Source organism: Podarcis liolepis (assembly GCF_965112155.1).
Source record: "Podarcis liolepis genome assembly, chromosome: 9".
NCBI classification, from domain to species: Eukaryota; Metazoa; Chordata; class Lepidosauria; order Squamata; family Lacertidae; genus Podarcis; species Podarcis liolepis.
This window is the reverse complement of record NC_139564.1, coordinates 23,447,654-23,475,568: the sequence shown is the minus strand read 5'-3', so window position 1 is coordinate 23,475,568 and position 27,915 is coordinate 23,447,654. Positions and strand designations below refer to the sequence as shown.

Genomic DNA, 27,915 nt, shown 5'->3' with positions numbered 1-27,915 from the left:
TTGGAGCATTTTTAAATGGAAATCATTAGTTACTTCCAAGCTTTTATTTCACATAAGCTACACAGACATTCACTTTGCCTAACCTAGTCCAGAATAATTTTCCTGAAAAACATCTTCATTGATAACACTCCTTTCTGGTGTTTATTAATGACACTGAACTTCAAACATTTCCAAGTAGCATATGTAAAATCACCTTTCTTTTCCGTCTTGTCCTTTTTCTTCTTTTCTTCATTTGTTCCTTTAATTTGGTCTTTAGGACCAGATGGGGCCGCTGCAGCAGCGGCGGGCTGAGAGACTTCTTCTGAAAAGGATGCTGTTGCAGAAGGTGTTTCACTGGGTGGCAGAGAGACTTGTTTCACTACATTAAACACAAAGAAAGATTCAAAACATTGCCAAGATATATTTAATGCAGGAATATTATACATTTATTTAATAAAATGTATAAAATGCTAAAATTCAATCCATTAATCAAAAACGAGAGTTCTGTAGGTTTCAAAGGTTTTGTGAAATATTAGTAACAATAAAATGCAGGGATAAATTTCAATATTGGGATTCTGTCATCTCCAAATGTCTGGGTTCACTTACACATATTAAATTTAATCCTCCTGGCTTTTATGGGTAAGCATCATGAGAATTAATAGGCAATCATACTGTTGATAGCAGCAAGAATTAATTGTGCCAATCACGTTAATTAGAATAAATTCTGATTGAACCGAGACTTGCTTCCAAGTTAGATTGTAGCCTTAGCTAAATGTGGCATTTTAGTCAGCAGATTAAAATAGATTAGAAACAATAGGGATGAAATACATTGAAATATAAAGATCAATAGGTTGAAGTTATTGCTTTGGACAATAGCTTCATACCAAGCTAGCGGACAAGCACATCATAAAATTAGTATAAGATTACTAACATAGTATAATATAATATTACTAACATAGTACATAAAATTAGTATAATGTTACTAACGTATGCTTTTGAAGTGGTTTACAGTTGAGTGTTCCCCCAACACAACAAGGATTGGACAGGTCTAAAACATTTCTCTTCTCCACCCATTCATTCCAATGAGACAAGTTTTTTACTTGCAGAGTGCACCACACACACTCTTTAAGTGATAACACCACCTATCCTTTGGATGCTATCATCTCATTTGGCTGCATATATACGGTAGCCAAAGTCCCTAGTACACAAAGTTCTTAGTACACTATGGCAAGCATAAAATTAAGTTTGTAAGTTACAAACTTAGGCAATTTCTATGTACTTAAACTCAGAGGCTCGCAGAAAATATTTCTGTATGCACAATTTTGAAGGGAGCAAAATGTGGATAACGGCTTCCAATATCTTGCAATCGGATTTCTGCTTGTGCAACAGGATTTCCTCTTCATCTCCTGCCCCCTGGGACAGCTCCCCTCATTCTTTAGAATTAATAAGAAAATGTCACTTATAAGGGTTGTATGTATTTTGCATGCACACACAAATAAAATTCCAGTTTATCCCTTCTTCCCCTCCGCCAGCAGTTTTCAACCAAAACTGCTTAGAATTTGCGTATTTGAGAAAAGGTGCACCCAAGATTGATTCTTGATGCTCCAGTTTGTCTGCTGGCTCAACTTCGCCTCTCACAACATTCCAGATCCTAAAGGCATGTAGAGTAACATTTCAGAAGGTGTAGCATGCAAATGTTACTATGGTTTGCTATGATGCAGTAGAACAAAATGTATAGGTGGTGTCAGACAGGTAGTGAATACTACCCAGACAAGTAGCTTACCACCAATATTTTTCTTCATAAATCTAAGAATTGGGGTAAATATCACTCTACACTCCAAAATACACTTTGTCCCTTCAGTGCCTCCCTAATATTTCTCCCCTTGTTATGGGAAATGAGTGTTCTGCAGACTGAAGACGACATTGCTCTCCCACCCCCAACCCCATTTCAGTCACCTCCATTCCGAATTTCAGCCTGGATCAATTCTTGTTTCAGCACATCAATTTCTTTCTTCAGTTTGGCATTTTCTACACGAAGCTTCTTTTCTTCCCTCAGAGATGCCTGCAAGACTACAGGAGACAAATTCTCCATTAGGAATCACATACACAATACTGTCATAAAGGGAAAGCTTAATTTCACAACTCTGAAATTCAGGGTTTAAGGGTTTAAAGTTGACTTAAGACCCACTTATTCTTAAAACTTCAAAAAACAGAAGAATCACAATTCGTGCATTAGTGCTCTTCTTTATGCTTCCCCCTCTAAACCCTTTCCTATTAAAAAAAAACCCTAGGGCAATAATCAAATTAAGACAAAAAAAATACGGGAGTACAGAGCACATTAGGAGTTTCTTGCAGGGCTCAAATTCCAGATTGATTCTGTTGTAGGGGGGAAAACGGAAACTATCAGCTTTTTTTAAAAAAAGCAAACGAGGGGGGGGAAGTCGTGACAACAGAGAAAGTCTCAACATAGCAACTAAAAGGAAAGATGTTTTTTCCATTAAGGTTCTGGAAATGAGAGCAGGAGATGCGAGTTCTAGCCTTTGCTTTTTCCACAGAATGCCCATATATAGCTACTTAACACCTCAGTTTTCTCAGTTATTAAAGATATTTTACCATCCCACACAAATGTCAAAATGACACACTAATATCTGTTATTACTGCTGAGTCTTAGGTATTTTTTCAATTAATTCCACAGCATAGCCAAAATTGGACTTTTTAATCACATTGGGCGCCTCCCCCCCCAGCTCCCCTTTTCCTTGGCACCTGCTCTGAGAAACGAGCTGTTGCTCTAAGGTTCTTGCGGGAATACAATTTGGAACTGTATTGTATGCCTATTACAATGGAATGCATAGCCAAACTGTTTATTCTTTAGTTTAAAAGTCTTCCTTATAACTACATCAGGAAAGCAGGGGTGGAAGGAAGATGACAGAGCATTTCTCTGTAAACTATAGTGAAATGAACTCTAGAGGCACTACCTGAGGGCAATGCAGAAACTGTTGAAAAGTTTGATCTCTTGTATTTATAAGCAGAACATTTGTCTGTTGATTCTAGGCCAAAATGACTCCTTTGGAATTTTAATTTTTTAATGTGAGGCTTTGGTTTAGACACACTGAACAATATGCAAAAAACCATGGACCTGGAGATAATACAATCAAAAAGGTGGCAGACACTTATTTTTCGCTTTGTGCTATAGTCCACAAATGTTAACGCAGCCTTTGTCAGCTTCTAGTGCCCCCCAGATGTTTTGGACTCCAAATCCCATCAGCCCCAAGCAGCATGCGGTATGTCTGGGCCTGATGGGAGTTGAAGTCCAAAAATCTTTATAGAGTGCTAGAGGTCAGTAAAGCCTGCTTTAAACCACTGGAATATATAATGGTTTTGTACACAAGCACATAAGCATAACAAAAGGTAAAAATATGCTTAAAGAGCTTCAACTGTGGCTCTAGATCATTATATAACACAGATTGGGGCTTTGTGGTTTTTTTAATCTTGACCTAGTCAAAGAATTTCATAGGTATCACAACCAACTCTTGGACAAATCAATGCTGAAAGCAAACAATTAAGAATCCATGCAAAAGAATTGTTGAAGGGTTATTAAAGTCACAATAAACTGCACAAAGTTATTAATTAGCACTATCACAGCATGGGCTAAAAGCTTAGTTATCAATCACATGATCTACATGTATAAAGTTGTATGTCCATTTCCATAATCTCTTGTTAAAGGACCATGAGTTTAGGGGTGGGATAGCCTATAAACAAGACCTTAGAGAGAATCTTTCAGTCAAGCGTAGAGACAGATCAATCATCTGATTTCTATAAGGCGGTTTTATATGGTGGGCTTTTAACAATGCTAGAGAAGAAAACTGTAAATTCTTCAGAGTCAGGTGGCTTACATTTACACAGCTCTCACGCAGTATTTTTTCTTTAAGAGGAGGATGCCACCATTCAGAAGTCAGCTCTAGTTATAGCAGAATTCTCTCTGCACCTTGAGAAGGACTGGACTTGGCCCTTTTCTGGTATCACACACACGAGCAAGAGTTTGCTATCTTGCTCTTTAAAGTGGGCTTAGTATTTCTGCACCCCGTGGATTTTAACTCTCCCCTCCCCATAAATAGGAATTACATTTTTATTCATCTAATACAGGGATGGGGGGCCAATGACCCTCAAGATGCTGTTGGATTCCAACTCCCATCAGTGCAAGCCAACATAGTGAAGAATGAGAGGAATTATAGTCCAACAAAATCCAGAGGGACACAGATCTGATTTAATAGGCCTGAACTGAGCTCTCAAGGCAGTTTACACACTAATATACAAAAATTCAAACTAGCACCACAACTCTAAAACTTTTAAATTAAAATCTATGGGAACCAGCAGAATAAATAAAAACTACCCAAACACTTCTAGAAACAAGCAGATTTGAACCATGTGTCTTCACCGTATTATTAAATTGAAGGAACTGTGTATGAAAATATCCAGTGAGTGAGTATTCTCAAGATACACACATCTTTTGGAAGGCATTAAAATATACATGCTATACTTCAAATCCATTTTGTGGTTGGGAGCTACAAATGTGCACACCATCTCCTACATTTCTGCAGCACCTACTATTTAAATGAGTTCAATATTGGGACACCTATCTTATGTTTGTTTGGAAAAAACAGGAGAAGATCAATTCTAGCATGCCACAATGCAGAATGCACTGTAAAAATCCTCCATTTTAAGTTTTCTGGGTTGCTACAACGTGCTCGCATCATCCTTAAAACGTTGGCACACTTTTAGTCCTGGCACTCAACCTGGATGCCCAGAAGATAATAGTTGATAGAAATGTTTTATTAACTGAATTTTATGCACTGGCTCCTATTCCTTGTTAAATCACGAAGGTACTGGCCTCCCAGTTTAGACTACTGAATGCGCTCTATAGAGGATGTTCTTGAAAACAGCTTGGACATTTGCAGTGGCTGACAATTATTTTCTCTATATAATTCAATGTGTTTATTATTGTCCATAAAGCCCTACATGGCCTGGCATACCTTTTCCATATGTACCTTCCCTGAGAAGAGAAGACCTTGTGCCATCAAGTATAAAAGTTAATTCAGGAGTTCATTTTACAGCCATGACAATAATTAAGGTTGGGGGCCTGCCAAGTATCAATGCTGTTTTGACACCTGGTAATTCCTTTGCTTTTTAAAATGATAGGAAACTTAGCACGTTTATTGCTTGCTGCAGGGAAGGTATAACCTAAATTCTGGGGTTTATATACTGGGCTAGATTCACAGTAAGAAATTCTCAACTCTGCTCACAGATTTTGCATGCAAGTTTTATGACAAAGCACATTTAAATGATAAGGTCAAAGACTGATGCCTTACTGGCTTTTTCCTTTAGAAGAGCCACTTGCTGCTTAAGGTATTCGATAACTTGATCTGCTTCTGCACCCTTCTGCTCCAGCCTGTTCAAAACTGCGTTGTTGGCTGCCATTTTCATCAAGGAACGGACGAAAAACCTAAATAAAAGGAAACAGGATGATGTGAACGTTTTATTAATGCAATTATCTGCAGCTCTGTTTTGAATTGACGAAGAACCAGCCACTGCCAGCGCCGTAGAACATCTAACAATAGAGCCCTTTGGGTTTGCCCTGTCTAACTTAAAACACTCAGATTAAAAGGAATTTTCAAGCTGATTTTGCTGTGTGACATTATTTTCCAGTATTCTGGAAGAAAAGTGATTTTGGTCTACCATCTGTAACAAACATGTTTCTTAATTCTACTTTTTATATAATGCAAGGCTGAGTCTGCTAAAGTTAGGTCGTTTTAACCACTATTGATTTCCAAAAGAGCACTAAGGAGTAGGGCAGGGGTGGGAAACCTGTGCTCCTCCTGAGGTAGCTGGACTCCAGCTCCCATCATCCCTGACCATTGGGCCATGATGGCTGGAGCTGATGGGACTTGGGTGTCCAACCACATCTGGGGGCCCATAGGTTTTGTGTGGCACTGCCAACTTATCAGTAAAAAAATAATAATAACTTTGCTAACTGTCAACACTGGAAGGGCTATGGAAGTTAAAGGGCAACATCCGGTGATGTTGACCCATGTGTGCATGGAAATCCATTTCTGCAATAGAACTTTCTCTTTTTCCCCACTCCAGCCCTAGCCCCTCTTGCCTCCGCCCTGACACACCTCCAATATTTGCTCTGGAAGGTCCTCCAACCCCTCCGGAACATTTGGGAGGAGGTAGAAGGGGAAGGAAGATGTAAAAGTGCCATTACACAAGCAGACATATGCTCTTGCTACTTTGGGTTTTACCCAGTGTAGTTATTCATATTATTTTTTTTCTGAAAATATATTATACAATGATATTATACCTTTTAAAAAAAGAGCACATAGTTAATAATGATCTCTACTTCTGAACAAACCTAAAACAGCAAGCCTAAAACAGAAGCAGCATGTATCCGTTATAGATCTCCAGGAAGTGATATAAAGGAAGAATTTTGTATAATCAAAACTGACTGAAACCGCCATATATAAGAGGAAAATTCACAGTGCAAGTATAAACTTCAAGGCAGTAAGCTGTAGTTTAATTCTATGAGCATGAAGATCCAGAGCAAAAAGGCTAAGAAACATCTTGTGTAATCTGAACAGAAAAGCAATTCACCTTTTGCATCATGCAATTCCTGGTTTTCAAAGATTCCCCTTTCTTTCTTTTCGTACCAAAAGAACCTAGCGATTAAAGCTTAAGGACTGATGTTCAGAGAAAAAAGGCCTCAAGTAGGTTTTAGATTCCAGTCCTGATTCCAGGGAAATTTTTAAATTAATGCAGGATTAAATGGATGTTCTATGTTACTAGACAAACACAGCCAAATGTTGTTTTCTATTCTTCCCTCCGTTTGCTACAACAGCACTAGAAATGAGAACGGTTGTTTTCCCCAAGTACTCTACAAAATATAGAATACTGTAGACAGCAGAAACTGTATGATTGCTGAAACATTATTCTAATTATTCTAATACACTGTAATTACAGGAATGTTATGGGGAAAACCCACAGCTATAAATCAAACTAATTTCTGATGAAGATTGGAGGGGAATAACTTGCTTCAGTGACATGATTATCTGGTTATTTATTTAATGCTGAGAAAAACACTGGGTTCTTTTTGCTAATCTGAGAACAATTCTAGCTGATAAAATAATTATGAACCAAGAGATCTCACAACAAAGAAGACATTGTGATATTCACAAGTTGTGCTTTTGGTTCTATCTAGCCTAGTATTATTCTTTAAATTCGTTTCTGAAGCATCTGCTTTCAATATACAAGCCTTAACACTTCAGACACAGCATTTAAACAAAGAAATAGAGGCTTCTTACTAGCAAACTGTGTTTTAAGGATCCAAAAATATACCCTGACAATTTAAGAAAGCATGCAAGTTACATAAAATCAGTATTAAATGCAATCCTGGGCTTTATAGACCAAAATAACGAGGACAGTAACAATAAAGGAATCCCCCAAATGACTGCACTTAATCATGTGTCAAAGAAACAGAACAGTTGTCTGATAGAAAACATAATCACTTTACCCAGCGTCATTCTTTTACACCCACAGTTCACTATGCCATGCACTGTCAAATCAAGTAGAAAGAAAAGAAATCTATCTTCTTAAGCCCATATAACTGGAATGGTTAAAAAAGAGGGGACAACCCTTATTATTCTGCTAGTTTCTGTATTACCTGAATATTAATATTTGGTCCAGTGCTGAAACTGAAAGCATAAACCAGATCCAAAAGCACCCAGCCACACTGTTCGGCAGCAACTGGCCCTGGTCAGCTATTTATAAATACACCACTTCAACAAGATATTAGGATGGTATTTCAGTCATATATTTGGACTAGTGCTTAGGTTTAGAAAATATTCTGCAGATGATATGCATGCAGAAATGTACTAGTTTCAGAGTTATCATACTGAAAGGCTGGAAAGACCACTTGAATTTGGCCACAGTAATTGCTGGATTAATGAGTTTTATGGCTACACGGCAGAATTTTTGAAGCCAACACCTCTGGCTTTCCCCCTTTTCACTCTGGGAAGCTCTCTGGTCATTCAAGAGATAACAGATTTTCAATTTTCTACTCCAATAATAACTTATGGGTTCAACTATAAGACAGTTACTGCTTCAAAGCTGCAGTGATTGAAAAGTAACCTATCCGTGCTTTACAAATATTTCACAATTTGTTTAATTTGTGTTCAGAAACAACAGTGAGAGAGCCTAGCAGTGACTGTCATTTTATGCCAGAGTGACACTAGTACAGGACTGTGGAATGGCATGAATGTAATTAACCATGGTTTAATGATCAAGCAAGAATGGCCCAGTTCACATGTATCACTAAGCCAAACCATGGCTTAGTGAGAATGCGTGAGGTTTCCTAGACAAGAGACAACAGGTGCTGAGCATAGCCACAATTTCACATAGGGTGTCATCCAAACCCAAGTTTGCAGTTTGTCCTCTCCAGACAAATCACAAGCCGTGGACACTGTTTTATAGCTTGTGGTTTATCTGGAGTGCAACAACCCACAAGCTCAGGTTCGCATGGCAGGTTCAGCCAAACCAAGGTTAGCTCATGGCAGGGCAACAGCAGGAGAAACAAGGGAGGAATGTAGTGGCCGTTATCTCTACTCTGGAACCAGCACACTCACAATTTCACATTGAGCCATAGTTTTGGCTTAGAGCTACATGCAAGCCAGGTCACAGTGTGTGATATCCTACAGCCGATGACTTTATTATTCCATAAATAACAAATGCTTAAAAAAAAAGAGAGAGAATGCAAGCAAAGGTCCTTAGATTTTGTATTCCAGCCACACTGACACAAGGCAGATCAAGCATCCCCCCCCCCGTTTGGATTAAGCAAGGGAAACAAATGTCAGCATTTAAACAAATACAGAAATAAAAACTTTGCTGCAAACTGTTTTTTTAAAAAAACCTAGCACAGCTGTTTTGGTAGAATATGAGAACTTCAGTAGGTTAAGTTCAGCTGCGGGACTCTTGAACGAGTCAAATCACGATCCTACTCAATTCACATTGCGGAAGCTTAGTTGAGAGCTCTTTAGTAGCACTTAGCAGATTTCAGTTGAATCACTTCATAAACTTTTTACTGCTGCTTAAACCTACCAATTTCAGCCTACCTGCGCAACAGATTTATTTATTAAATAAATAAATAAATAAATAAATAAATAAATAAATGTGTGATCTGTAAGATAGTATACTTCCACTTAAACTTTCTTCTATTAAGCTGCACTTACTGGGAGTAAGCCCCACAAAACTCACAAGAAATTTACTTCTGAGTAAGCATGTACAGGACAGTGATGTTACTCAAAGAAAGCAATGAAACTAAGAGTACAAGGTTAAGCACTTCCTCAGTAGCACTATATGTAAGATAATCTTGATAACAGCTGAAAATAGATCACCAGGGAATTTTTTTAACAGGTTCTGTTACAACAGAGAAGTCTCCCTATGACTAGTGTATCTATTTTGAACTGCTAGGATTTCAATCTCTGTTGTCTAGTTCAGGCAGTGCACTGATATTCTACACAATTTCTACACTGAGCAGAATACAGCCATACAAGAACCCTAAGTAAAACTGTTCAACATCTACAGTTCTAAAGATAGTCATTGCAGAAGAGGTATGCCAACAGCGGTACGGAGACAGATTTTACCGCTGCCAAACAGGCAAGCTGTTTTTCTTTTTAAAACCAGAATGCCTTTTCAGCTACAGATTTTTATTTTTTTTAAATCTCTGGATACACTCTTCTCTTTTGTCTGCGCTGTAGCTGTTTAGGACAGTGGCCCTAGTTTCTAACTCTCAGAGTCCCACATCTCTTTGTCATTTTGGCAGAACATTTTACTGTATGGTAATTGGAATAATTAAGCCATCCCAAGTACATTTTTAATATCATTCCTAATAGGAATACAAACCCATTCAGACCACAAAGTCCCTCCCCCTTCTAAATACAGTCTATAAAGTATGTTGAGTTATGTGGGAACAATCACACTTGCTGGTCTAGCAAATCTTTCTGGCCACCCATTCCAAGACTGCGCTAATGATTCCACTTCTGCTCTCTGGATACTAAATTAAGGATGCTATAACAAAGACGTGTACAATAACTTCTCTTTCTCACAGGCTACAATGGTGCATTTGCCAGCTAGCTAAACTTATCACAAACACACCCACACCCACACCATGTTATATATTGATTTGAGTTCTAAGCAGCCTTCTAAATCTGCAGGTGCATTTTGTACCTGGCTACTGGCCACCTGAAACCAAGTGAAGATGCCTGGGCACCAGTATGGTGCCTGATGTCTCCACTATCTGTAGGCACATGCCTGGGGATCCTGTAACACATTCTGTGGAATTCTATCCGTTATATTTTATCTATGCAATTAGAATGAATTTCAGAAACCAAAAAGTCATACAGTGGTACCTTGGTTCTTGAACGGGATCCATTCTGGAAGTCTGTTCAACTTCTGAAAATGTTCAAAAACTAATTGGAAGCCATGGAAGCCGTGTCGGATGCTTGGCTTTCAAAAAATGTCCGCAAACACTTCTGGGTTTGCGGCGCTCGGGAGCCAAAACGTTCGAGTCACAAGGCGTTTGAGAACCAAGGTACGACTGTATTCAAAATATGACTTTCCAGACGTCTGGCCCCAAACTGGCAACTAGGCATTCTGTTTTGGTGACTGGTAACCCTGGTTTAAGAAGCCATTTGGCGCCTAGCTTATATAGCTGAGTTTTTAATACTGGTTCTAAGCTACCATGCACCCATGTTACTTGCCCTTACAAGTTCTCTGTCGAAGCTTTAATGCTTTACAAAAATAGAAAGATAAAAGTATTATGCCTAACCGTGGAAGTAAAAAAAAAAAAATACAACAAAAGCCTGAATATGAATTTGTACAGAAGCATTACCTTTGAAAAAAAATGGGGAAATGCAATATTTTTCTTTTAAAAAAATCTTATTATATTGGTTCACCGACACATAATCATATAGTTAATTCTACAGCCCTGAATGGGCAAGGGAGTTAGCTTTCTTAAAACTGAAGTCACACAGGAGAACAATTTAAATTGCAAATTGGCTCTGCTTGGCAAGCAGGTCTTTTCTCCTTCCAGGTGCTGAACAAAGATGATCCCAAAGCAGTCTCGACTGAAATAAAGCCTCAACCAACACTTCTAGCTCTTTCCTCATCTTCATACAACTGTTCTTAGTCTAACTTGGGTAGAATGGAATAGTCACTTGAATTTAGACTCCCAAATGACAGCTGCACTGACAAGATAGAAATCACATTCATCGATCATCTGCCTATTTACTCAGAATCAAGTCTCTCTAAGTACAAAGTATGGTATCCAATGAAGTAATTTGCTTAGTGTAAGGACTTCTGGCTGTGCAACATGCCATAACTTCCGGTTCCACTGATTGCACCCGACTAGAACTGTTCTGGAGGTTCCTCCAACCCTGTGGAGCAAATCTGGGGAAGATGGGGGGTGGCGAGGAAGTTCCATTGCACATAAAGAAATATATGTGCTAAATGGAACTACTTCATTGGACACTACCTAGCGAAACTAAGGATTCCCGGCCTGCAATGGATGCCTAGGATTACAGCCAAAACAATTTCAGCTAAAAATGCAGGCTGTTATCAGCATGGATGTACCGTAGTTCACTTCAATCCAAATGAACCCAATACCTTCGCAAAAAAAAGTAGTAAGCAGTGAAGTTTGGAGAATTAATCAGCAAATTTTCAATTAACTTTAGTACATACTGAAAAATAGGTATTTGGTCTATTTAGACTGGGATCTTAGGTGTTTGCTGACAGAAGGGGTTTTTAACAAGGAAGGGTTCCTCCCATGAAGGAATTCTTCCTCCGTGAACAGAAGCTTCTCCTGATCACAAATAAAAACTTAGGACCCAAGCCACTAATAATTTATTTTTCGAACACCTTATGCCTGAATGAACTTCCTTCTATAGCTAATGGCAATCTTCCTGCTACACAAGGGATAGTTTGAAGTCCCATATACAGTACTGTTGGATATACATGAAACGCTGTCTGGTGTTCCACCCAGAAACAACACTTACACAATAGACATGTTTAATAGCCTCCACATGGCTCTGGTACAGCCACAGTTTTCTGATCCATTACCTGCTTCTGGCCTTTTAAATTCCAGACCAGAGCTGCAACTAGCAAATTATCAACCACTGACCAGAGGATTGGCTGTATGCATAAGAGCCAATTTACACTCCTACTCAGCCAAAGCTCACTGGAGGGCCATGGGCGGTCACCCTCTCTCATTCCGTAGGCCAAGCCTGCTTTGAGATCATCTGCATTCAGCACCTGGAGGGAGAAGGGACCTGCTTGCCAAGCAGAGCCAATTTGCAGTTTAAATTGTTTTCATGTGTGACTTGAATTTTAAGAAAGCATTCTATCCAAGCAGTTGCTAAGTTCCACTTAAACATTTGCACAAATAAAATCTCAAGGAAAGCGCAGAGCATTGGAATGCTTTTGGAAAGGCAAGACTTAATGTGTGACTGAAGAAAGAATCATTGGATGAGGAAATCTCAGTACGGGTTCAGAATGGGACCAGTGTGGAAACAGAAGGCGAGATGGCACAACTTTCATGTTAAGGAGAAAGGGTTGGGAAGAAAGAAGGTATATGGATAGCCATCTCCTTTCACAGAAGCCAAAGTTATCTTCATTGTTGGGAAGTTACTGCTAGTTACAATACCATGATAATCTGGATAAGTGTTAACAAAACTGAATCCTGGCAAGACAAAATAAATTATGATTAGCAAGCTGGAGAAAGTGTGCATCTTGGGTGTGCTCCACCACAAGACTTTGATGCTTGACGCCTAAAGCCACAGCTCTGGTTAGAAACACATTTTACCAGATTTAGATGGTCAAAGAGGCCGCTATAACTTGTGCTCTAGCCAAGTTCTCACCACTGTAATTCATCCAATGGCAAGGTCTAACTTAGATTACAAAAACATCCTCGACGTTTGGCTCTCCTTAGAAAGTTAGTAAGCTTAACCAGTTTAAAATGCAGTAGCCCGCTTTTTGGAAATAGTTCCAATCCGGAGTCCATTTTAACTGGCTGATATCTTATGGAATATTCTCCCTAGAGAACTTCAGAGGACTTCCTTTTGCATCCACCATCAGCAGCTTAAGACAGTGTTTCCCAACCACTGTTCCGCGGCACACTAGTGTGCCGCGAGATGTTGCCTGGTGTGCCGCGGGAAAAATTAAAAAATTCGAAAGATAGCTTCATATCCGGAGAGGCGGCCTTCAGGCGAGTTTTAATTTTAATTTTCCTTCTCCCACTTAATGCCCCACGCTCGCCCGAGCAGCTTGCAGTCCTCGGTAACCACGGCGACCCGAGGGAGGGGAGGGAACAGGGAAGTCGAGGGTGGCGGCGAGCCGCGATGACGTCAGTGGGCCGCGCCGCCTCGCCCTGGCACGGTGTGAGAGCCCCGGCTAGTGGCGCGAGCTTCGGAATAAGTGGGATCCCCGTGCGCGAGACCAAGATCGCGGGTAAGGAGCTCAGCCCTGGGCAGGAGGAAGCGGGGCCGCGCGTGCGGGCCACATCCCCACAGAGAGCGAGCCTCCCCCGGCCCACCACTCCGGGCAGGTCCACTCGCATGAGGGGGCGGCGATGGCGACGGCCGGCAGCTTGCCTGCAATGCCATCCCTCGAGCAGGCGAGGAGCCCGGAGGCTACCAGATGCGAGTCCTCTTTCCCACCCTGCTCGGGAGTCCAGAGCACTTGGTCGCATTCAGGATCTAGAGTGGGGAAGCGGGGCTTGTGTCTGGGCTGGACACATTGGGCTGCCTGTGCCGCTCGACCTGCGGGGAGAAATCAGGGTGGGAGTCACGACCGTGAGGCAGGGCTGCCAAGTGTGGCAGAAGATGACACGGCCGTCGCACCTCTCCTTAGGTAGGAGCTTCTTCCGTGTCGACCTGCTGCCCTAAAGTCTTGGCTTTTTGGCGGTTGGCACAGAAGGAAGGCAAGGGGGAGGGGAAAAAATTGAAACTTACACTTTCGTGCATCCCTCCCGGCGTGACGCTGCGCGCTGACGTCACGGGGCTGTAATGGTGGTGTGCCTCGAGATTTTTTTTCATGAAACAAGTGTGCCTTTGCCCAAAAAAGGTTGGGAAACACTGGCTTAAGATACTTCTCCCACCCAAGCATTTATGTTGGATAGATTTATGGTTGATCTGTTATTAGTCTTGTTTTGAGCAGCTGTTTTCTGATATTTTTATGGGCTTTTAAATTCATTAATGGTTTTTTAAAAAACATTTTACATGTTGGTTTGAATGCCCATTTGGCTGGAAAGGTGATTAAGTAGTTGTATAAATAAACTTGCACCACAGGCCATATTACTATGGCACAAACATACAATTATTCCTTTCATTTATGTTACTACCCACAATTAAATTTACATTCTCCTCCCCAAGTTCCAAAATGCCTGTTCCCTGCACTCATTTTAAAGCACAGTTACCAGAGCTTCATACAAAAGCTTCTGCTATGGGCTAAAGAGTGCAATCCTATACGTGCTTTATTGCTGGTTTGGAAAGAAGTGTTATGTTGTCATAGTGAACTGCATTTTATTATAAATTCTTTTTTAACTGATGGGCTTTCTGCTGGAATGAGAGATACTTCCAGGTAGGTGACTAGAGAACAAGCCCCACTGAAGACAATAAAATTAATTTCATCGATCATAGAATTTTAAACTTGGAATGTACCACAAGGGTCATTTAGTCCAACCCCCCTGCAATGCAGGAATGTTTCACCCAATGTGGAACTCGAACCTGTGATCCTGAGATTAAGAGCTGAGATTAAGAGTCTCATGCTCTACTGACTGAGCTATCTCAGTAAACAAGCAGACAACCAAGCTGTGAAGCACATTAATTCTAAGTGATCTATTTAATAAGTTAAATATTTTTGAAGTGATACACTGAACAATAGCACAAAATGCATTTTGAAGATCCAAGTTTCATTACATGGAGATATTTCCACTTAAACATATGCAAGCAGGAACAAAACTTAACAGAAGTTTTCAATTGAGATCTTAATGCTTATACATTTTATCTTTTCCATGCAAGAGGCATTTTAACTGAATTATACGGAAACATCCATTGTTGATATTCATCTGATATCTTTTTGATCTAATCGTTGTGCTATGTTTTAAAGAGTGTTTCCATTATAACTGTAACCTGTGCTATATATGCAAAAACAGAGTAAATACATTATGTGTGAAGCAGCATAGAAGCTGCCAGAGTTGAAAACAACTCCAATACTAAAAGGAAAAAAATCTCTTAACTATCTCTTGGGAGACCACGATGAAATATGGAAACAGATGTTCAGTTTATTTAAGACATTTATATCCCACCTTTTGCATAAGCCTCAAGGCAGTTAACATAACCACATATAAACAATAAAACACAAAAGACATAAAATAAAGCCACGGTGAGCTAGTACAAAAACTGTTAAACAGCAACCTATACAATTTTAAAAGGGGTGAGCAGATAATATGTAAAAATAAAAGGCTTGGGATTGGGATGGACTTTACCTGCTGCCTAAAGAACAGTAAATAAAGGGGGGATACTACTACTACTACTAATAATAATAATAATTTTTATTTATACCCCGCCCTCCCCAGCCAAGGCCAGGCTCAGAGAGGTTTACAAGCAATAATTAAAACAAGTTAAATGATTACAACTTAAAAACAAAATTAAAAATACAACATTAAAATATTGAAACATTAAAATATTAAAATGTAGCCTCATCGCAGGAGGAGAAGGAAAAGAAAAAAGAAAGAGAGGGAGGGAATCAAATTGGCTCCAAGCCAAAGGCCAGGCGGAACAACTCTGTCCAGCTTACAAATAAAGAGCTGCTCTGGAGAAATCGCTGTGTCATCTGCTATGTTCGCCCACGACTTAACACTGGTGAACTAACACACTTAACTACTAAGTGAACATACTTATGGAATAAATTTATCCATAGAGGTCCTCCAGTTCTTTAGATCAGCATGATCACTGTTCTGTATTATAGTAATAAATGCTATTAAAAATAAAGGAAACCACATTAGACATTTTAATAAAAGGTCACAGCTAAATAAATGGTTGGAAATATGGTCTGTATTTGAAGAAGTCAACCACATTATATTTACAGAATTATTTGGCAACACCACTCAAAGATGTAACAAAATGCCCGGGTATATCTTGTACATTTAACTTATTTAATTTGTATCATTTAACTTATTTAACTTACTGCAGTCATTTGCAGGTTTTTACATACTCCTCAAAGATCAAGGCACTCTGACTATACACTCTTGTTTGTTGGGCAATCACTGCAGCTAAACGAGTTAGGTGGACTCAACATCAGCTACATATTTGAAAGTCAATGTCAGCTTGTTTCCTTGGAAGTGAGAAAATCTGCAGCAGAGAAAGCTCCAGCTGCACACTTGTTTCAATTATTGTGCAAGACAAAAAGATCTCCACTTTTAGCATTGCCTGGATATGTATAACGCTCAAAACCTAAACAGGACTGCTTCTTAAACAATATTCTTTGATTCCTGGTTATTGTAACAGGAGTCTCAAAACTTTCCTCCTCACTTCTACAAATGTATAGAATAATCATGCCTTGAAAACCAATTCAGATGCTTCCATTTTTAGTATGTTCATCCTTCATGCCTGAGACATAGGTTGCAGTATTCCCAATTGTAGAAAGGCACTCGCTTTTATGGTAGCTTGCCTAATCCCAGAGAACAATGCATTACAGAAAATTAGTCAACATATATAATGAGTGAGTCTGGTTTTTATAAAGGGAGAGGTAGTCTCAGACAACTTACAGTGAAATCCTATAACGTCTATTCAGAGGTAAATCCAACTGAGTTCACTGGGATTTACTACTAGGTAGGAGAGAACAGGACTTCAGCCTAAGAATCAAACAGAACACCCCAACAGGCACTGAGTGCCGTGTAACAATAAGATTTTTAAAAATTCAGGGGTATAAGCCACAAAACATGTGGGATTTCAGCAGCATCACAATGCAGGAAATAAGCAAAGTTTTAATTAGGAAGAAGTTAAGGAAAAGTGAAGTGAGAGAAGGAAAAAGGGAGATTGAATGGGCAAGAAGAGACTCAAACTGCAGGAGGAGATACTGTATCAAAGAAAACAATTTCTGGTGAATTTCCTCCACTTTGAAGAAAGTTTACAACTTTAGCGGCTCAGAAAAAAATCAAGAGGGGAAACCGAGTAAGAAATGCACACACACATTGAAGCCTAGAGGGTTGGAGACTCAAGACAGAAGAAAGCAAGTACTTGCTCACAAAGTGCATAGTGCAATTTGCTCCCACTATATGTAATGGTGGATGTCAACTTGACCAGCTTTAAAATATCAAATTTGTGGAGGATAAAGCCATTGACAGAGAGGCCAGATGACAAAGCTTGCCTAACCAACGACAGAATTCAGAGTCCCCACCACCCTCTGCACTGCAGCAGGTTGTTCAACTCTCATAGCAAGCAAGATTAGGGAGAGCCTAGACAACTGGGCCACTGAGGGGATTCTAAGCAACTGGAAGAGTGATTTGCCAACTGTGAGCCAGCTGCCATTTCAAAATGCTTTTTGTCAATGTGCACAGAGCAGAAGCATAAAAGAAGAAAGGAATGGAAGCTACTTAAGGCCTCAGGACAAGCATAGTTGAACGCTTATAGGAAGAACTGTACCTGCCAGTTCTCTCACATAAATGATCCCTCAATCCTCACCTACAGAATAAAAATGTCCTCTTCTCGTTCCTAGTCTAAGGAAAAACAGTTTTAAAAATGAAGCGCTATGGGGGCAGGACACAAGACTCAGAACCCCACTTTTGCTCTTTAACATGGTCCACTCACTGCCAATGCCTACGTTTTGCTTCCCCTTAATTCAATGTTACATAAATAGATGTTAGCACAACTCACATTTAACAAGCACAGTCAGCGCAGAGATCCACGCTGCAAAATTCAGCAGAAGACAGGACCGCAAATCTGCTTCCTCTTCCCTGCCAAATCTGTAAGCACCTGATATCAGGAGAGGCAGTATTAAGCACACAAATATCTCTGGAGAAAAGTCGTGTAAATTTAAGAAAGCACTGTGCTCTCAGGACATTGGACAAACAATATTAATCACCATTAAGTATTATACAGCTCACCATAGGGATTAGTAATTTTGCACTGTGTTAAGCCACTATGATAATTTAAGAGGCACATGGCGGGAGGAGTTACAATATATTTCAGAAAGAATTTGATGGAGAGTTACCAACAGAAGCACGCACTGTGGAGAAATGAGGAGTGACAGGGTTAGCTGAGATGAGTAACCACCAACTCACTTCTGATGAAGCAGATACACCCATAGTTTGGGAGACTAGCTGCAGGCTAATTTTGTCCTTCCCATAATTCAGAGATTTAACCTGGCCACAACCCATCCAGCATCGATAGTTTCTCTCTACATTCGTCCCCACACCCTTCACTATCATATCTCACCAAGAGTCAATCTCAGAAATTGTTCTTTACATTATCACGCTGCACCTTTCAGCACTATGCTTAGAAATAATTGCTTCAGGGCAATCTGATAAACCTAATAATTTGAACAAAGGCTTGGTGGAACTTTAATCTAGAATCTGCATCCATTTCCAAGGTTCAGTCTTGTGAAGATAAAGTACCTGTGAACATGTACCAAGCACTCTTTCCCATCCTGTCAAGTAATAACCACAACCAACTTTCAGGAGCCAAGAATGAAGATGAAGTTGGCATGTAAAGGAAATAGAAGGAATGTTTTCTTAGCTCCAGCATTTCAAATCTAAACACAGACTGCAAACCTATTATATGCTTCCAGAGGGATAGCTTTGTTAATGTGTTGCAGCAATCTTTTGTGACATCTTAAAAGATGGATAAATTCATTTGTACACTAGAATTAGATACATGATGTGCTAGCACTTGACAGGAATGTAAATAGCTGCCTTGTATTGGGGTTTATCTAGCTAAGTACTGTGCCCTCTGATGGGCAGTTGTTCTCTACATCACCTGGCGCTGGTTTCTTTTAACTGTTGATGCCAGAGACTGAACTTTGTACTTGTATCTCACTACTGAGAAAAATGGGACCAAATAGCCCCAAAACTCTAGATAAGACAAACTAGTTTAAAGGAACGACAGCGGCATCAGCTTTGGAACAAGCTTTCACCCAGACAAGGCCAACAAGTGCCCACGCAGCCACCCAAGTTCACAACTTTCCGGTCCTTACATCCTCGCTGTGTCCACAGGATACTTCTCTCCCCCGCCCCCAATTGCTACTCTTTTCCCTCCCTTCACTTTTTTTTCCAAAATGCCTTTGAGCTCTCTTTTACCCGGCTCGTCCTGTGCAAGTAAAAAAAAAATTAAAATGACAAGACAATAAGAGGATTATGACTGTCCATAGGGTCTCTTTCCCCCCCCTCCATTAGTGTGGCCTCTACAAACAGGCACTGTCACTATTACTTACATTTCATTTGCCACACTGCCTTTACGACCACTTGCCTATACGAAATCCCAGTTGTGTGTGAGAAATCACCTATATTTTAGTCCACGAATGCTTATGCCAGAATAAAAACGCATTCGTCTTTTGAGATGGTAGGAGACCATTTCTTATTTTCTTTTTTTGGTCGCTCCTTCCTGCTGCAAGAGACCGACCCCTCGACAGAATATTGTCATTAGGGCAGCAGTTTTCCCAGTTCCCTCATCTCCCCCCCCCCCCAGCAACGAAGGGCTCCTGTGAAGCTACATGCCATTTACAGGCCTTACCCTAAGAGCTCCCCCACCCCTTCAGCGAAAGGTAGGCCCGCGAAAGGTAACCCGCCCTTTATAACCACGAAGAGACCTGAAGGGAATGAGAAAGAGAAGCAACCCCACTCAGCCTCTCGCCGCCCCCCAGTTTAACTGCCCCCCAAACTTACCCGCTCAGGATTCACGGGCAGCGGAAACGTGTCCGTTCTACGCATGCGCGAGCACGTCGCACGTCCCGCGGGAGGGGGGGAGAGGTCGGGGAGCAAAAAAAATAAAAAATGCGGCGTGCGCGTTTGCGTCAACGCATTCTCTTGGCCAATCGGGCGCGGAGGGAAGCGAGGTGGGCGGAGCCGCGGGAGGAAGGAGTACCGGCGAAGGGTGCGTGTATGCGCGCGCGCTTGTCTGTGCGTATTACAGGTGGTGCTCATGAGGGCTAGAAACTTGACGGGCGGGGGGAGGTGGATTTAACAGCCCGGGTAAGGCGAGTCGGGGCGGCGGGCGCTGGGTGTCATTGTAGGGCAGGCGGACGGCAGCTTGTTCCCTGTTAGGTGCTTTGCGTTTCCTATAAGGCCTGGTTCAGGGCCAGGTTTAGGTTTGATGAGGCCCTAAGCTACTGAAGGTAATGGGGCCCTTTATTTGTCCAGCTGTCTTTTGTCATCAACAAATTGTCGCTGTTTTTTGTGTTGAATATATGCTATATGGTAATTTGTGGACCTAATAGGTGTCTAAAGCCATTTGCACATAACAGAATGTGTATTTTATCAATGTAATTGTTGAACTGAAAAACAATAAATATATTAATATTTTTCCTTTAATTTTTTTGGGGGGGCCCAAGAGAGTGGGGCCCTAAGCTGTAGCTTGTTTAGCTTATACGTAAATCCGACACTGGTCTGGTTCTAGGACTGTGTTGTTCTTTCATGTATCAGAAGGTACTTTTGAAAATGGGCTGCGGGGTGGGGGGGATGCTGTCTGCTTTTAATGCTCCCCAAGAATCCTGAAAAGGTTGCTTTTCCGATAGGTTGCAGTGTAGCTTAATCCTCCTTAAGGCTCCTGTGTGGCTTACTTTGAGAGGAAGTTACCATTTTGTGGTTTTTCACTTGCCCTCAGAGATAGGTAAGTTGATGTTCTCCAGATGTTGGGCTGGGTGAAAGGAGTGGGGGTGTTTACTTACTTAGGCTATAGTCACAAAGCCCAATTCCCACTCCATTAGTTTTACCTAAACCTGTGCCGCTGCTGCTACCATTCAGCCTGCCGCCTTATTCCCTCTGTAACCTTAACTTGATGTTAACATGGTAACCATGGGGGTACAGGTGCAGTACAAAGCCAGTCAGATGCAAATATTGTATCGGGTTGTATTTGAGTAGACCTAAGTTGGCCATGCCCATCGACTTCAACGGATCTGCTCCAAGTTGGGCTTAGAATGATGATCGCTCAATATATTTAGCAAATGTTTCATGGAATTGTAGAGTTGGAAGCGGCCTCGAGGGTCATCTAATCCAAACCCTTGCAGGTGGGTTGGGAAGCTGTCCCACATTCCTCATGTCACCCAGCGGTGTCGGATGAAGCAAGAATCTGCCCACCTGGAGCTAGTTTCCCAATATAAAACATATTAAGATAGCAGTCCTATATGTGTTTACCTGGGAATATGTTCCACTGAACCCGGTGGGACTCATGAGTAGCTTTGCATAGGATTCTACTGCTAGTTGTTTTTTAAAGCAAAGTGTCTGTATTACAATCGTTTGGAGAGAGAGGTGAAAATGTAAACCACAGGGTACGGGCTGGATCAGAAAGGTAGATATATGTATCTAGCATCTCCATGCTAGATCAGAGGTCAACATCATCATCATCATTATTATTAATAAGCAAACAAACAAACAAGTTTTGTATGCTCCCCTTATGAAGATGATAGCACCCTCTCAATGTGAAAATGCATCTTAGAGTGAGGGTTATGGCTGCAACCACCTTCACCAACCTGGTTATTCTGGACTGCAAGTCTCACTATCCCTGACCATTGACTGTGCTCGCTGTGGCTATTGGAATTATCATTCTCTACAGCTGTAGATTGCCTTGCATAAAATTCTTCAAACTATATGCATTCTTTAAAAGCACCCCAGCCATTCCAAAATACGATATTTCATAAATGGCTTTTTGTTCCAATGTTTCCAATTGAAAAACTGTGGGGTGGAGGGAAACCAAGCCCCCCCCCCCCCGATCCCCAGGTGATTTAGAGCAGATCCTCCAGATGTCATTGGACTCTATGAGCCCTAGCCAGCTTGGTTAATGGTCATTGAAGATGGGAGTTGCAGTCCACCAAGAACTAGAGGGCCATAGGTACCCCAACCCCACTTTAGAGCTTCAGAGGCCATAGGTAGCATCTTAATTGATCCCTGCAAAAAATAATACAATCTGGAATAATACAATCTATGTTGATTGCTGTGGTCAGCAGTCAGGCTGCCAAATTTGTACAGCCCTGCTGCAAAATGAAGTACATGAAGTATACCCCCAAACGGCTAAGTGACTAGTTTAAAAGTTCAAATTTGGTCCATAGGTTGCTAAAGATACTCATTACTAGGGGATTCTGAAAAAGGAACTTTTTGACTGAAATCCTTTGCTGATTTAAGTGGAATTAAACCCTTTTGAATTCAGTGAACTATACTTATTGAATAAGTGTGCCTATGATTGCACTGTTTGTTTTTAAGCATCAGATTCTGGAACAAAAAGATGCCAGCAGAACAGAGAAAACTGGGTAGCAAGTGGACCTGTGACAGATACTGTGCCTGTTTACACTCTTGAAGCATTGTAAATTGCCAGCTGCCTTTTCTGGTTTCATATTTGCTCCAGGTGGCTTTTTACACTGCCTTTAGGCATGGGAAAGCCACCTTGAAATATCACACCCATATGCATGGGGGCAAGGACTGATAAAGGCCAGTGTGCGCTTGATGCAGGGGAAAGTGCATTGTGTGGGCCAGGAGGGCAGAAAAGAGCAGTCAGAATTTGGCCAACAGAAGCAGTCCTCAATCTGTGGGCCCCTCTGGCAAAAGGCATGTGTTGGGGCCTCAAGCATGTTGCTCCTGATTTGGGGACTGACACTGCTTTGATGCTTGCACACTCAGCTTGAGCTATATTTTATTTCCATGGTGCGCAACTGATCATATTCCCTGTGTCATTTAGCCAGCAGTGGGTGGGAGTTCTGTTTCCCCACAATATAATGCCAAAAAGTGTTTGCAGTTCAGGGCTCCTACAGATGACCTGCTTATGGAGCATTCATTCTGATTTGCATGAGTGTTCATTCAGATTGGTTCATGGGGATGTTATAGGACATTAAACATGCATCCTGATTTGTCTGCAGGTTGCTTTAAAAACTTCCCAAACTTTTCAGTGCATTTCTCCATCATATTCTTAACATAAAAAGTCCATTGATGGTTGCTATTTTTTTAAGTGGATTTGGTGATCCAGGGCAACAGGGCATTATAATCTGATTTAATTGTGTGGTCTTAATTTCTACTATGTACTTGACTCCCTCCTGCAAAATAATGACTATCTGCTGCTGCTGCTCAAATATGGATGGATGCACAGGCTTTCTAGATTGTATCCTTACTTACTAGAATTGAATAAATAGCATGATTCCTTTGCAGAGTTCAGTTCAGGCTATAATCCTCTAAATATTCTTTTGACTTGCATTTTATTGCTTTATACATTTTCAGATGCTAAAAACAGCTTTCATTACTCTGTTATAACCAGCAGCAATATCAATGGCATCCGTTTGCTTGACTAGCCTTAAAATTAAACCTGTAGGGTTTAAACTGTTTTTTTCTCTCTATAGGCAGCCTGTTTACTGGTTTGGAGCCTTGCAGCCTGGTTTTATTGTTTGTCTTCCCTTTTTTTCTTTTCTTTTTTTTCAGGGGAACGCTATCTCACGGAACTCCTAAGATGTTTCCCTTAAAGGATGCAGAATTGGGAGCCTTTACCTTCTTTGCTTCTGCTCTTCCGAATGATGTTTGTGGGAGCAACGGCCTGCCCTTGACGCCAAACTCCATAAAGATCCTGGGACGCTTTCAGATTCTTAAGACAATTACGCATCCTAGGCTTTGCCAGTATGTGGACATTTCCCGTGGAAAGCATGGTGAGTGTGCTTTCTACCCCCTCCCTGCCCCATAACTTTGGGGTGTGCATGTAGCAGTGTTACAGTAATTATTCTGTGCATGTGTTTCAGAGCATTAGACTTCAAAGCAGCCGTCAGCATTTTTTCCCCCCAAGACGGCAGTTTGCTTTTCCCCAGACTGACTCTGTAGCAGCATTTTTCAGGCTTGTCTCTGTTGTTGCACATAACAGACACAGATGTATGCTGCTGGGCTGCAGTTCTTTGTTATCCTGTAGTTCAGATCACATTGATAATTTTTAGGTATTTCCTTTTCTTTTTCACACTCTGCTTATCTCTCTTTACTCCACCCCCCCCCCCGCTCTGCTCCTTCACATGCTTTTTGGGGGGTTTTGTTCTTGAAAACTGCAGGCTTCTTTCAGTCCATTTGTTCCATAGGTTCCTGCAATTCATCAATCTGTCTTTCTTTTTATTTAATTCTTCAAATCTCTCTTTTGAAGTTCAGAGTTTAAAAGAAATGTGCTCCACAGAAGGCGGCCTCGACAGTTCTCTCCCAGTCCTCGCATTTTGGAACTTATCAGTGTGCCATATATCATGTTGAAGATGAAATATAAGCTGTAATTTACTTATTCTCTTATTTCTGTTTGTATACTGCCCTTCATCCAAAGATCACAGGGTGGTTCACAACATAGAAATACAAAATAAGAACACAAAAATACATTTTAAAAATAAAAATAAGCCCATAATCTCCTACCAAAAACACATTTTAAAAGGCCATAGGATGTTTATCAGCCAAAGGCCTCGTTATAGAGAAATATTTTCACATGGTACGTAAAGATATGTAATGAAGGCACCAGGCGAGCCTCTCTGGAGAGAGCATTCCACAAATGGGGAGTCACTCATTCTCATGTTGCCACCCTGCGGACCTCATGTAGAGGAGGCACACGAAGAAGGGCCTCAGGTGATGATCACAGGGTCTGGGTCAGTTCATATGGAAAGAGGTGGTCCTTGAGGTATTGCGGTCCATTTAAGGCTTTCTAGGTCAAAAGTGGGGGCACAGGTGGTGCTGTGGTCTAAACCACTGAGCCTCTTGGGCTTGCCGATCAGAAGGTTGGCGGTTTGAATCCTCACGACGGGGTGAGCTCCCGTTGCTCGGTCCCAGCTCCTGCCAACATAGCAGTTTGAAAGCATGCCAAAAAGTGCAAGTAGATAAATAGGTACCCCTCTGGCAGGAAGGTAAATGGCATTTCCGTATGCTGCTCTGGTTTTGCCAGAAGCTGCTTAGTCCCACATGACCCAGAAAAACTGTCTGCGGACAAACGCCAGCTCCCTTGGCCTGTAAAGCGAGATGAGCACCGCAACCCCAGAGTCGTCTGTGACTGGACTTAGCTGTCAGGGGTCCTTTACCTTTTTAGGTCAAAACCAGCCCTTCAAACTGGGCCTGGAAACTTAATTGGTAGCCAGTACAATCAGGCCAGGATTGGTGTAATATGCTCAAACCATCTTACCCTAGTGAGTGACGTGACTGCCAAATTCTGCACCAGCTAAAGTTTTCAAACTGTCCTCAGAGGCAGCCCTACACATAATGTGTTGCAGTAATCTTATTTAGAGGTTACTGGAGCATAGATGACAAAAGTTAGGTTATCCTTATCCCGATAGGGACACAGCTAGGTCCGTAGCCGAAACTGATGGAAGGCACTCCACACCACCGAGGCCACCTGAGCGTCAAGCAACATCAAAGGGTCCAGAAGTCCTCCCAAGCTATGTACCCACTCCTTCAGAGGGAGTGTAATGCCATCAAGAGCAGGCACCTCTTGGTGTATATCTCGTAGGCCACAGAATGTTTCAAGTCAATCATAGAATCATAGAGTTGGTAGGGACTTTAACATGACTGAAAAAAGGAGATTTTGGGTTGAACTATGCCCATTTTAGCAGGCTAGTTCCCTTGCAAAATGCCATCTCTTAAGTGCATCTGTTTAATCTTACATATTCCTCCTGTGAGGAGAACTGCAATGCTATGTGTGCAACCTGTCTCTGTATGCACACAGAGGGCTCCTTGAAAGATACAAAGCATTCCTCACAACTTGCCTGGCATGCTGCTCTATGTGCTTCTTATAATCAGCTGTTCAGTTTTTCACTTGACTTTATTTGTTCTATTTACATTTTTGATTTTCCCATTCTCATGCTGGATATCACATTTGACCTGTCCTTTAAAGGGCATTGTATTTTCCGAAAAATCTTACACATCGCTTAGGAAGACAGGTGAACTAATATCAGTGTACTGGATGAAGCAAAGATCACCAGTGTTGAAGCAATGATTCTTCAACACAACTTTGTTGGACTGGTCATGTCGTGCAGATGCCTGATTATCATCTTCCAAAGCAACTACTCTATTCCAAACTTAAAAATGGGAAGCGTAATGCTGGTGGCCAACAAAAGAGGTTTAAAGTTGTCTCAAGGCAAATCTAAAAAACTGTAGTACAGTGGTGCCTCGCAAGACGAAATTAATTCGTTCCGCAAGTTTCTTCTTCTTGCGAGTTTTTCGTCTTGCGATGCACGGTTTCCCATAGGAATGCATTGAAAATCAATTAATGCGTTCCTAGGGAAACCGACTTCAGACCAGGTCCGGGGACAGTCTGTCCCCCGACCTCTTCTGAAGGCTGGGGGGGGGGGAACAAGGGCTTTTCTTCCCACCCCCAGCATTTTAAAAAACCCCGGGACAGCGGAGGACTTCTCCGCTGTCCGGGGCGATCTTAAAATGCTGGCGGGCGGCATTTTAAAATCGCCCCGGGACAGCGGAGGACTTCTCCGCTGTCCGGGGCGATTTAAAAGCCCCTGGGAAGGCAGGCAGGGGGGACAAAGACTTTTGCCCCCCGCCAGCCTTCAGAAGAGGTCCTGGACCTCTTCTGAAGGCTGGCGGGGGCGAAAGTCTTTGCTCCCCCCGCCTGCCTTCAAAAGCTGTCCGGCCAAGGCTTCGCGGACCTCTGCCGGCATGCCGAAGCCTGCGCGCGCCCAGGCTTCACGGACCGCTCCGCCAGCAGCGGCAGCGCTGCCGCTGCTGGCGGAGACTTGCCCGCATGCCGAAGCCTGCGCGCGCTGACATCCCCAAATGCTGGCGCTGGGGAGCAAAGCCTTTCGGCCCCCGCCAGCCTTCCTGGACCTCTTCTGAAGGCCGGAGGGGGGGGGAAGGCTTTGCTCCCCACCGCTAGCATTTAAAAGAGGTCCCCGGAGATTTCCCTATGGGCTTTCGTCTTGCGAAGCAAGCCCATAGGGAAATTCGTTTTGCGAAGCGCCTCCAAAACGGAAAACCCTTTCGTCTAGCGGGTTTTCCGTCTTGCGAGGCGTTCGTCTTGCGGGGTACCACTGTATAAACACTGACAACTGGGAAACACTGGCCTGCGAGCGCTCCAGTTGGAGAACAGCCTTTACCAAAGGTGCCATGGACTTTGAAGACACTCGAACGCAGGATGAAAGGGAGAAACGTGCTAAGAGGAAGGCACACTTGGCAAATCCACACCGTGATCAACTCCCGCCCAGGAACCAATGTCCCCACTGTGGAAGGACGTTTGAGTCCAGAATTGGCCTCCACAGTCACTTACAGACTCATCGTTAAAACCATGTTTATGGAAGACAATCTTACTCGGCTACGAGTGATCGCCAAAGAATAAAAGTTAGTTCAGAAGTCAGGGTTTTCCTGTCTTCTATAAACTGTTCCAAACTTATTCAATATGATCGTGCTTTCTTGGTATCTTGGCAGGGGTGGAGGGTGACTGTTACACCTGGGATCAGTTTTATTACTTTTAAGTGAAGTTTCTTTTCTTTTACATGGTGAATTTTATTTAACTGTAGCTTTTGCTGTATAGCTAAGCAGAATGTCTGGCAAAGCAGAGGAGAAGCTTCACATTGTAAATCTGTTTTAAAGGAGAGGTGGTTGTACATAGAATGGCAATATTCTTACAGCTATACAAGAATAATGTATTATGACGCAGCTCAGAGAGGAAAATCCAAAAATAGTCTTAGCTG

The 27,915-nt window shown here is 41.8% G+C and overlaps 2 protein-coding genes across 12 annotated transcripts in view; one reads left to right on the top strand and one right to left on the bottom strand.

Annotated features, from left to right (window-relative positions):
* The window catches only part of AIMP1 (aminoacyl tRNA synthetase complex interacting multifunctional protein 1), a 37,092-nt gene extending 17,035 nt beyond the window's left edge, over nt 1-20,057 (bottom strand). For 2 of the 10 annotated variants that reach the window (XM_083459329.1, XM_083459331.1), the window contains exons 1-5: nt 19,964-20,056; nt 17,958-18,056; nt 5,346-5,479; nt 1,936-2,049; nt 194-358 (exon numbers count right to left, since the gene is read on the bottom strand). In XM_083459329.1, coding sequence (XP_083315455.1) covers nt 194-358; nt 1,936-2,049; nt 5,346-5,479; nt 17,958-17,959 — 415 coding nt within the window. In that variant the 5' untranslated portion in view covers nt 17,960-18,056; nt 19,964-20,056. The other 8 variants (XM_083459327.1, XM_083459328.1, XM_083459323.1 and 5 more) reach the window with 7 other exon arrangements.
* Nucleotides 20,058-20,129: 72 nt separating this feature from the next.
* TBCK (TBC1 domain containing kinase) overlaps nt 20,130-27,915 on the top strand; it is an 82,110-nt gene continuing 74,324 nt past the window's right edge. Inside the window, exons 1-2 of one of the 2 annotated variants that reach the window (XM_083459208.1) lie at nt 20,130-20,213; nt 23,696-23,916. In XM_083459208.1, the coding sequence (XP_083315334.1) occupies nt 23,724-23,916 (193 nt within the window). In that variant the 5' untranslated portion in view covers nt 20,130-20,213; nt 23,696-23,723. Of the gene's footprint in view, nt 20,413-23,695; nt 23,917-27,915 lie in introns of both variants that reach the window. The other variant, XM_083459209.1, reaches the window with a different exon arrangement.